This window comes from Harpia harpyja, chromosome 6 (genome assembly GCF_026419915.1).
Source record: "Harpia harpyja isolate bHarHar1 chromosome 6, bHarHar1 primary haplotype, whole genome shotgun sequence".
Classification (NCBI taxonomy): Eukaryota; Metazoa; Chordata; class Aves; order Accipitriformes; family Accipitridae; genus Harpia; species Harpia harpyja.
In genome coordinates, this window is record NC_068945.1 from 2,994,178 (window position 1) to 3,005,182 (window position 11,005).

The 11,005-nt window shown below is 40.9% G+C and overlaps 1 protein-coding gene across 3 annotated transcripts in view; it reads left to right on the top strand.

Moving 5' to 3' along the window:
* The window catches only part of FBLN1 (fibulin 1), an 89,893-nt gene extending 79,200 nt beyond the window's left edge, over positions 1-10,693 (top strand). For all 3 annotated transcript variants that reach the window (XM_052790136.1, XM_052790133.1, XM_052790135.1), the window contains exon 17: positions 9,482-10,693. In XM_052790136.1, the coding sequence (XP_052646096.1) occupies positions 9,482-9,621 (140 nt within the window). In that variant the 3' untranslated portion in view covers positions 9,622-10,693. The remainder of the gene's footprint in view (positions 1-9,481) is intronic.
* Positions 10,694-11,005: the final 312 nt, after the last annotated feature.

Here is an 11,005-nt window from a genome sequence, read left to right on the forward strand (position 1 = left end):
GTGTAGATGGTCTTCAGAGGTGCTTCCTGCCTCAGCTTTTCTGTGATTCTGATTCTGGATTGCAGTGATGTTAAAAACATGACAGGACTGGATTGCTACGAAAGGAAAAACTTTGCAGCTTTCACTCTACCAAATGCAGTAAGACATTCCCTAATGTGCAATGTTGGAAGCATTATATTTTCAAAGCTAAGATACATTAAGCAATTACAGAACAGTTGATTCACTTCCCTTCTCCGCTGGCATGGTATAGGTCAGTAAGTACTCTAGTAACTATGTTGCCAGAGCAATTTAAGCACTGAAAATCATTACTTTGGCATAACCTTTTGGAATAAAGAGCAGCCTTTAGGAAAGGAATTTAATTAAACTTCAATGTGTGCAGAGCCACAAAGCTTTTTACAGAAAAAAAAATGGATAAAATAGCCTAAAATATGTATTTTCTGTTTGTGACCAGGATGTGAATAATTTTTCAACCTTATTGATGAACTTTGTATATTTGTAATGAATACTGAATAAGAAATAACTTTTTTTCTTACAAATCTTAACATGACTTCTTTGAGTTGAGGTCTACAGAGCCAAAACACAATTTGGCTATATAGTTTTGGCTTCACGCTATAGATATGTATTTACATGTTGTAGACTGAGATAGTCTGGTATTCAAGCCTAACCTGCAACTGGTTGTCTATGGTTTGATCCAAGGAAGCATTTATTCATGGCTGGATTTTTTTTCTCTTGCTCATTTCTGGAATGATCCTATCAACTTTGCCTTTTACAATAGCCACTGCAACGATCATTTCCCTAGTCCTAAACTTCCTAATTGCCTGAACACCTCTTTTGAAACTATGACTAGGCTCTTAAATAACACTGATGCATCTGAGATGTTTACTCTTAATTTCGAAAATCTTGGCCAGCAGTATAAAGCAAGAGGCCTTGAGGAGAAAAGCAAACTTGAAATTATAGTCCAAGATCTTGCATTAACATGAGGAGATCAGTCTTCTTGTATTGCTTAAGGGAAACTCATAAACGTGCTTTCCCCTTACAAAAAGTTGTTCACCACACACTGCTAGTGTGCTGGTGTTTTAGGCTACTTTTGTTTAGTAGCCATGCAATGGCTTTAGGTTCCAGGAGGCTGAGATTATAACCTCTCGGCTTCATTACTGCAACGTCCACATGGGATTCAAGAAGTTTGCTAACATTAGGGGGGAGCCTGTGTCTGTCCTTTGTACATAATCATAGATAGCCAGGGCCTGACACACACTAGCAGACTATTTAAAGGCTATTTTTGTGATTCCCAAAGATCCATTGTTTAAAAAAGGATAGTTACTGTTGCATTGTGGCAGCTAGGACCGTTTGTCTCTGAGAAGACTGTAAAAAGGCCCAGAGTGTCTTTTGTGGAGAAACAGAGATCCCGGAACAGCCAAATGTAGGACTTCAGAACATAGGCTGAGATTACTTGGAAGTTAATATAAAGCCCAATAAATTACCAGAGTTTCAGTTGAGTTTAGGCTCCAGCTCCACAGCTCTCACCACATTCTCTGGTACTTGAATTTTTCCAAATTAATCATTTCATGTTCCAAGTATCCATTTAAAGCACAAGGAAAATAGCTAGAGGAAAAATTATAAGGTGTTTTTTGTGTCATTGAAACGTAGGTGTCACTAGCAGCTCATCCCAAAAGTTCCATCTAAAACCAGACAGCTCTATGTCTCACCATGTAATAGCATGTTCTCTTGACAAGCCTTCCTGTCGTTTTTTCCGAAGGGGGCACATTTTGTGATGGACTTTAGCTTTCGCTTACAGTCAGACCTGTAGACTCATAGCCCAAGGATTAGGAAATTTAGGGGAAAAACTCATTTGCTTGGGCTCTTATGCATCTCACATGGGATTTTATTTATCTCATGAGGAATAGAAATGAGTGTATTGCTACCAAAATACCATACATGCTGGATGAACAAGCAATGCATTTTTCAGCCCTAGTATGTATTCCTGCCTCTCACCTCTGAAGCCTCATATCCTGCTCAGCTTTTCGACCCTGCTGTCCCGCCTGCCTTGCTGGCGTGGACTTGATTAGAAATTGCCCGGGGACTCAGAGCTAGGCAGCCAGTGAAACAGCCTGTGTATCGGGGCAAAGAAACATCATCGCACATGAGAATTACCAAGAAGATCCTAGGAGATTCTTTAGCTTTCCTCAGCCCTTAGACTCTTTGCTGTCTATGACTGTATTTTACAATGGAGCCGATGTTAACATTCTTATGGAGCCATATTCCACACAGTAATTCATATCATATTTCATATACCAAGTTGCTGTTAATTCTAACTAATGCAAAATATTCTTTTTTTTATATATGGTCAGTACTTCCACTTGCAGTAGAGTGAATGAAGACTAATTCTCAGTTGTCCTCGTAGTTTCTGGTTTGTGAAAGTTAATTTTAATAATGCATGGCCAGGATGCAAACATGAAAAAAAAAATTCAATAGCAGCGTGTGCTTATTTTGAAGGAAAAGCGAACAATGAGCTATGCTCAGACTTGTTTGTCTGCCTTTGGTATTTCAAATATATATCCCATTCTTACTATTTTAGACACTTTTTACAGAGTGTTTAATTTAAAATACATCTCAGAATGAATAAAAAGATGTGTTTTATTCTATTTAGGACTGGATTAATATGTTAACTATAGATTAATGAATCAGAAAAGTGGGTTGTTCTTCTTTTCACCACCTCATGCTCTCTCAGTAACTCCTTACCATCCCTCCCAAGTTTAGTCAGTTTGTGGTCAGTTTTTAGCTGACCACAGATCATACAATTAAACAATGCGAAAAAAAAACCCCAGCAAATTTTCCTAAATAAATTGTTTGTTCCCAGAAAAACTGGCTAAATTAGTACCCGCTTTCAATGTCAAGTATGAAGTCTTGCACTAATGAAAAAGGGGCAATGCTGTTGGATTCAACTGATAGTAAGAAGCCACATGTCTCTTCATTAACTTGCCACCTGAGAAGAATCACAGAAAGGAGACTGGGTGCTTGCTGTGAGCACAAAGGAAAAAAAACCACGTAGTTTTGTTACTATCCTTTGGCATGTGATGACCGGAACAAAACAATACAGCTGTAACCCTGTGTATGGGGAAAAAGAGGGGAAGGTGGTAAGAGGAAAAGAGTTCTTGTGCTTGTTACTTAACACAAAGCTTGAAATGTGGTTGAGGGAGTTGATCCCATTTTTGATAACTGTGTTTATTGTATATTCCTGAGCATAGCCCATGGGTTATTGGGAAGAACAACTTTTGATTTGGCGGTAGTTTAGATTGTTTATATATACACAAATATATATGCCTGCATATGCATATGCGGGTAAGGCAAGAAGAGGTTTACTTCAGCACATCCCCTCTTCCAGCAGTCACCAAATACAGCTCCCCAGTAATCAGCAGTCCCTGTGGCCTCTCCTTTCAGCCTCTGATTCCCTGCCTGCTCCGCTGACAATTCTCAGCTTGATTTCATGGGGGTCCTTAAAAGTTCAGGTTATCTGAGGCTCTCTTTTTGAGGAATGGGTGGAACTTATGTCTGTACTGTGTTCTTACGATGATGCAGATTTAAATATTTGACTAGACTCAAGAGTCAGTCCCTGTGGAAAATCCCATGACCTTGACCTCTGGAACAGATAACATAATGCATCCTCTCTACCAATCCAAAACAGCCTTTTCAAGTGGCAGTGTGAAAATAAGCTGCTTTGGTTCTGGTTTGCTTTCTGGCAAACGGTGGAGATCCCCGTTAGAGGAACTTTCTCTAGAGAAAATTCAAATGCAGTGTTCAGCAAGAGGTGTAAGGAACACAATGACCCAGATTCATTGCAAGTGTAATTGCTGCAGATTTTGTGGTTAGCAGTGGAAAAAAGTTTTTTTAAAAAAAGTATTCTAAAGAGTTTTGCAAGTGCTCCTTTGGTGTACTGGGCAGTGAGCTTAGCACAGAAGTCAGAGTCAGGAGTCTGGATTTCTGGAGACAAAATGTTAATGCATGATAACATGGGGGCTTTTTATGCAGAATGGGTTAATGTGGTAACAAAACAGCAGTGTTTTTCCTAAGTTCAAAATGGAGCTTTTTAGCAAATCAGCTGCCTAATGCAAAAATACAAGCAGAAACCAGACACAGAAGTGAATTGCCTGAGGGTCTCACATATTTCAAAGCAGAGAAATGTAATGATATCTTAAGGAGGTATAGACAAGCCAAGGAATACCTGTGGCATCTGATTACAATAATAGAAATTCTGCTGAAAGGCTTAGGAAGATGAACAATATTAACCTTGCTGTCTTATTTATCCCATCTTCTTTGAGAAGCAAAGCCTCAGTAATCCAATGACAGTGGCTCTAAGATTGCTGGTTGTTGTCATTTCTCACTTGAAAATAAGTACTATATATTATTTAGGTTAATGTCTTCACTACACGTGGTGACATAGTTTTACCTTAGACAAAATCAAAATATGAAACATGAAAGAAGAAGAAACAGGGCAAGAGAGCAGCTCAGTGTATTAATAACAGAGCTTTAAAAGTTCTGGGCCATGGTCAGACTAACACTGCAGAAATAACTGTGACATCCAAAAACTTACTGCCTCTCAAGCCAAGGCTGTTTGCTTACACAGATCAGCAGATGGAAAGGATTGGCATAGATTCTGTTTACAATAAGGGCAGAGTGTGCAAGAAAAAGAAGTCTTATCATTGTTTTCTAAAAGGAGGTCAGCAACCATGAAGATACCCAAGCAGATTTGGGAGGCGTAATAACACCTCTGCTCAGTTAACAAAAAAGCAAAACCAAACTAAGGTGAGCTGATGGAAAGTAGTCTGCCTGGCCTGTGACATAGGGTTTTCTGTAGGTTGAGTCTATGTTTGGGCCACAGATTATGAACTGAGGAGTATGAATAGCAACAGCAGCGCATCAGACTGGAGGGTAACAGTGCTTGCTTGCATAGATGTGCCTGTAGGCAAGACAACACAGATGCTTGAGATTGCCTGGCACATGGGATTCAGCAGCAGTGCGAATCTCCGTGTTCATTTATTATCAGTGATTCACCCTGTTTTAATATAGACAAATATTCTCCTGGCTTTTTTTGTGCAAAATGCTAACCTAGCTGAAATCTAATTTTGTTGGAAAAGGATTTGGGTGAACTTGCTTAAATAAACTCACCCCATTTACCAACTGTAGAGTCTGCAGCTTTGATCCCAGAGAGGACCAGCTGATGGTGGTATTTGAGAGCCCTCTGTTTTCAGGTCATTTAATGAGCAACTCCATTGTTCTCGTGGCATCCTATAGAGAGTGACTCACAGGACAGTGTGTACTGCTACAGTGATCCAGGACCAAGTCCCAGTCTGCAGTTATCCCCATGTCAAATCTGAGCAGCTCCATACAGCTACTTTGGATTTAGACTGGTACAAAAGAGATCAAAACGCAGCTGCTTTATTTCTACATTTCCTGACTCTTCAGTACATTTAAAAATTGTAACCTTCCTATTACTATAAAGTATGTTTTTATACTTAATATTCAGCCATAAATGCTGAAGGATGCCAGACCACAAATCTGGACCCAGCATTAGTCTGCCAAAAGGCATAGTGGAACAACATGTTTATGCAAATGCTGCAGTAACTGGTAAATCCACGTCACTTAAAAACTTCTAGAATTATTACACATGGCATCTTCAGATGTGTCCTGTGTTAAATGCTCTTCAGATATTGACTGATTCATCAAGCCACGTATGTGAATTACATGTACGAGGCCTGAGTCTCAAGCTTTTCCTTTAGACATCCGTTTGTGAGAGTAGGCACAAGGCACCGCTGGCCTAGTTTGGGTCTGGAATAGTTGTGCCTCCCTCCTGCTTGACGTGAAAGGCACAAGACATTAGAGAATCAGACACAGGTAGCACCAAAAGGCAGTGACACGTTATAGCAGGTAGCCTTTAACAGCATTTCTGAGACAAGTCCTAGGACCACTGCAACAGGGTCACTGGGAACTGGATAAGCGTGTAGCCAGGTTTCAGGCTCTGAGCAGCTTTGCTGTTGCATGGTTTCCATCCGCATTTGTCCTTGAGTTAGGCGGAGAAAAATACTCAGGTTTTCCATTTTAGCACTTTTCACCAAAAAAAAGTGGAAAGCTCTCAATGAGTAAATCTGCCAAGAGCTGAAAACCTGTCGTATGCTTTTGTGCAGTAGAACATTTCAAGGTTTTTTTTCTTACTTTTTTTTTTTCTTCTGCCCATTTAGAATGACTGCATCCTTATACACGTGTTGTAGTGGGTTGACCCTGGCTGGATGCCAGGTGCCCACCAAAGCCGCTCTATCACTCCCCCTTCTCAGCTGGACGGGGGGAGAAAATATAACAAAAGGCTCGTGGGTCAAGATAAGGACAGTTTAATAAAGTGAAAGCCAAGGTCGCGCGCGAAAGCAAAGAAAAACAAATGATATTATTCTCTACTTCCCATCAGCAGGCGATGTCTAGCCACTTCCCGGGAAGCAGGGCTTCAGTACGCGTAGTGGTTGCTCCGGAAGACAAAAATGCCCCCCTTCCGTCTCCCTTTACTTAGCTTTTATATCTGAGCTGCCGTCATATGGTATGGAATATCTGTTTGGTTAGTTTAGGTCAGCTGTCCTGGTTATGTCCCCTCCCGAGATCTTGCCCTGCCCCAGCCTGCCATTGAGGGGGGGGGCAAAAATGTTGGAGAGACAGCCTTGATGCTGTGCCAGCACTGCTCAGCAGTAGCCAAAACACTGGTGTGTTATCAACACCTTTCTAGCTACTGATGCAGAGCACAGCGCTATGAGGGCTGCTATGGGGAGTATTAACTCCATCTCAGCCAGACCCAATACAAGCACAAACCCATCTCACTGCATCATCCTATTTATTTAATAGGAGAGGAAGGGAAATAGTTCTTTTGCCCTGGTGGTCATTTCAGGACCATCTAGGACATTGGCACAACAAACTGGATAAATAAATATTGTAAGAGTATTGTGTTTCTTTGTACATTCCTTCAATTTCTTGCTTCAGTATAGCTGTCTTAACATGTGCAGCATTTGCTTCTCAGACCATTATTAGGCTTGATTTTAAAACTGCAGCAAGAGAACTCTGTGGAGAAGTACTGCCACATGGATCAGTGTGTTTGCCTATTCCACCTCTAAAATAAATGTTCCAATTTTTCTGCCTATTAGCAGAGTGCATCCAAACAAGAATGAGAAAGTTACTAATTGCTTTGAATGCTACGTCAATAATGTATGGATAGATGGCATAAACCATCTTGAGTAGAATTGCATCACGTCAGAAAAAAAACCACAATTTGCAATCCTACTTCTAGACTAGAGTAGACTCTACTAGAGTAGAGCAAGAAAGTGTAGAACACTATAAAAAGATTGCTAAATGGAAACAGCAACCTTTGCCATTTGAGGCTTGGTGATCACTGCATGAGCTGCTAACAGGGTGGGTTAAACAGCTTGCCAGTACTGAGTGATTCCAATGGTGTGTGTTTCCGTGGTTGTCAGTTAAAGCAGTGCCTGCAATAATGTGATGTGTTGTTAGCAAAATGCTTTAAAAGCTACCCTAAAGGGAGGGCAATTTTAGCAAGGCTTTTCTTTTTCAATATATCATCTGCCAAGCCCAGTCATTTTTATAAGGTGCAGGAGAGTAGCCAAGAAAACTAGAAAAACAACAAGTATATGTATGTACATATAAATTGTAGGGGGAAGGATGCTTAAAAAGTGTATTCATCAAATATGGCAAGCAAAGTGAATGTGGTGAAAAGTTTGCAATTTTACTGCATGCTGAAGATATTAGTTAGTATTTAAACAGGACAAAACTGTAATGTCATCACTGCCTTAGAAAAAGGTGCTGACAGCCTGCATAAGCAAACGTTTATCTCCCTCATCAGATCTCAAGCCAATGTGTTCGTAGAGGACTGCTGCAGGAGTTCGGCTGGGACTCCGAGGAGGTGCTGGTGTGGTGCCTGCTTGTGAAACATAACCCCCAGCATGCAGAAGGAATACATCTTAAATAATCCTTAAATAAAATAACTCCTTAAATAAAACTAGGTATTTCCTTCTGCATCAAGCGCCCTGTCAGATAAGTCAGTTGTCAGAAGGAGGTGTCTGAGGAGGGGGGGGTCTCCTCCAGACTCCCTGTGCCCGCTGGCTGACTTCGAGTTTGCGTGATTTTGACCTTTTGGATACGTCCTTTCAGATGGAAGCCATCTGGTAGCTCCCTACTCTGTAACACCGGACCTAGAAAATAACCATGGAGCGAGAACATGTTTACGATCTGATCTTCAGCCTTTGGAGTCAATGGCAAAGCTCCTGTTGACTTTCTTTTGCTTAGATCTGAAGCTGTAACGGTATTCTGTTTAGCCACATCATGTCAAGGCACCGATAAGCCCAGAGGCCAGGAGCCCCATTTCGGCTTCAGCCCCTGCCCGAGCAGCCCTGGAAGAAGCCTGGTCTCCAGCTCCATCACAGCCGTAGGTCCTCTTGTTCTGGAGCCCGACCCACGCGTTGCCACCACAGCTTGATTTTGGCCCAGCGCCGTCGCCATGAACCCGCCTGGTGATCTGGGCCCTCGGTTGAACCTGACTGCCCCCAGCCCTGCCCTGCTGCCTGGCTGGGGTGGTGGGACAAGCCCTGTCTGGAGAAGCCCTGCCCTGCCACCCCCTGAGGACCCCACTGCTCTCGGCCCCCAGCAGTCCTCGTCCTGCTGCGCCCCGGCACTGAGGCTCCTCCATGGAAAACAAACCAAAGGACTAGAGCCCTAAAAGACACAGCTCACTTCTCCCTTGCCACTTCCTTCCTCGTTACCAAGCCCTGATGTTGGTGAGGGAATGGCCACCATCCGTGTGAGGAATGACGTAGGACCCCATGCTGTGATAGTCCCCCTTTCCTCGTCAAACTCCCCTGTTTTTCTTCCCGTTGCTTCCAGTGGGGTTGTCTATCCACGATGCGGCACGCGAACGATTCAGAGATCAGTGTCATCTGATGTTTATAGGGAAAGCGTTGATTTTACTGCTGCATTACAAATAATTTCTGCTGTTCCAAATGAAATGCAGCTTTCAACACGGTACCAGCAATTGCATGGCATTCCCAGGTGTGTGTGCTCACGTACTCCTCAGGGCAGTGTGTGTGCTGGCTTACCTAGGGAAAGTCTCCTTATGTCCTACTTACTTAAAAAGCAGTGTCACAGACTACTTACGGAATTTATCTCTCTGAATAAAAGGTAAAAAAAATATATTACTAATTTCAGAGTATGTCGTTTTTCTGCCATGAGCAGCATTTTAGTGCTCTTTCTAGATCTTCAAGGTATTTTGATTCAAAAGTTCTGTTTTATTCTTATTTTGCAAGCTTTCTTGCAAGCTATTTACAGACCCAATAGGTAAAATAACTTTCCATCAGCTGTACTGAAAACAAAGGGGAGTGTAGCTCATCCAAACCCATCTGATTCTCCTGTTAATCTCAGCAACCTATTTCTATCCCAACAGGTGTAGTTCGCCAGGTGAGGCCCATTGTTGGACCTTTCCATGCCATCCTGAAACTGGAGATGAACTACGTCATGGGTGGAGTGGTATCTCATCGTAACATCGTCAATGTTCACATCTTTGTCTCCGAGTACTGGTTCTGAGAGAGCGTTTAAAATCCCAGACAAGCAAGCCGCTCCAACCTAAATCATTACCACAAACTATTATGTCATATACTTGTTTGTAAAACCCAATAGTGTTTTTTTTGTTTTATTTTTAAATATTTGGTTTATAGTTTAAGACAAATAACAAGCTATTATGTTGATTAGACATAGGGTGGAGCAAATTAAGTGAGCCTGATGTAGTAGTCTGTATAAAGTAAGTAGTGTGTAAAAGTGCTCAGCTGCCTAGTGAAATTTAAAACTTTCCTAAAATTTTAGGCAGATCTTAACTATTGTTCCTTGGCCAGATAACCAGAGTGGCTGAGGATGTGGAACAAAATAGATGTCAGAGTTCATTGGGATGAATATATGGTATCTTTGGATGGAGGAAGTTTGGTAAGGATTAGTAATTTCACCTCAATATTAACTACCTTGAAGGAGTCAGATTGTCAGAAAGTGCTAAATATTTGCTTTTGGGCCCCAGTAGGATAACTGAATAGGCACCCAGAATTGCTAATAATTTCTGAAAAGTTTAGCGTAGATATTTAAAAAGCAACATTCAGCTCCGGCTGCAAGAGGAAGTGCAAAAGGAATTAGAAATAGTAAGACGAAGAAGCTATTGCACATATTAAAAAAATACTCCGTTTTTTTGTACTTATTATTTGATTGTAAGATTATGTTTGATTCTAATTAAACAAATACCTGTCATTGTAATTAACCTGTCACAAGGATAAGGCATATTGCTTAAATTCCAATCATCTCATCTGTACTCAGCAATACATGGGAAACTCAGACCTGTATCTCCTGTCTATTATAGAATAAAGCTCCATACCTTTTTAAAATTGGTAATAAAATTAGCATGTTAAACTGTACACTTCCTATGCACCAAACCAAGGCATATGTAATAATATAATGAAACTCTCACAAATAAATGAATGTTTAATGTATTTTCTGGGCATCAAAGTAATGTATCTTTTTTATTACAGAACAGAAAATAATTAGCTCCATGTTTCAGTTTGTTATGTTTGTTAAGATATGAGGAAATAAAGAAACTCAGATGGGAAATACTCACAAATATGCTATGGTTTCTGCTTACCAGAAAAATTGTATGATATATTTCCCATAAACAAATTAATTATATGTATATATTCACATTTCGCACTCAAAACAGTCTGCTATTTCATCGGTCATTATTAGCACTAGGCATTTGTCTCTTCCTTTTATGCAAAAGCCCCTGAAGCTTAAAGGGATCTTTCCATTGACCTGAATGATCTTTGAATAATAAAGATTGTCCTCTCTGATCCATTGCAAATAAAAGACCATAGCAACTTTGCTGTGTACCTGCAGAAGTCTCCATTCCGTTCTCTGTGGCAGGGAAGCTTCTCTG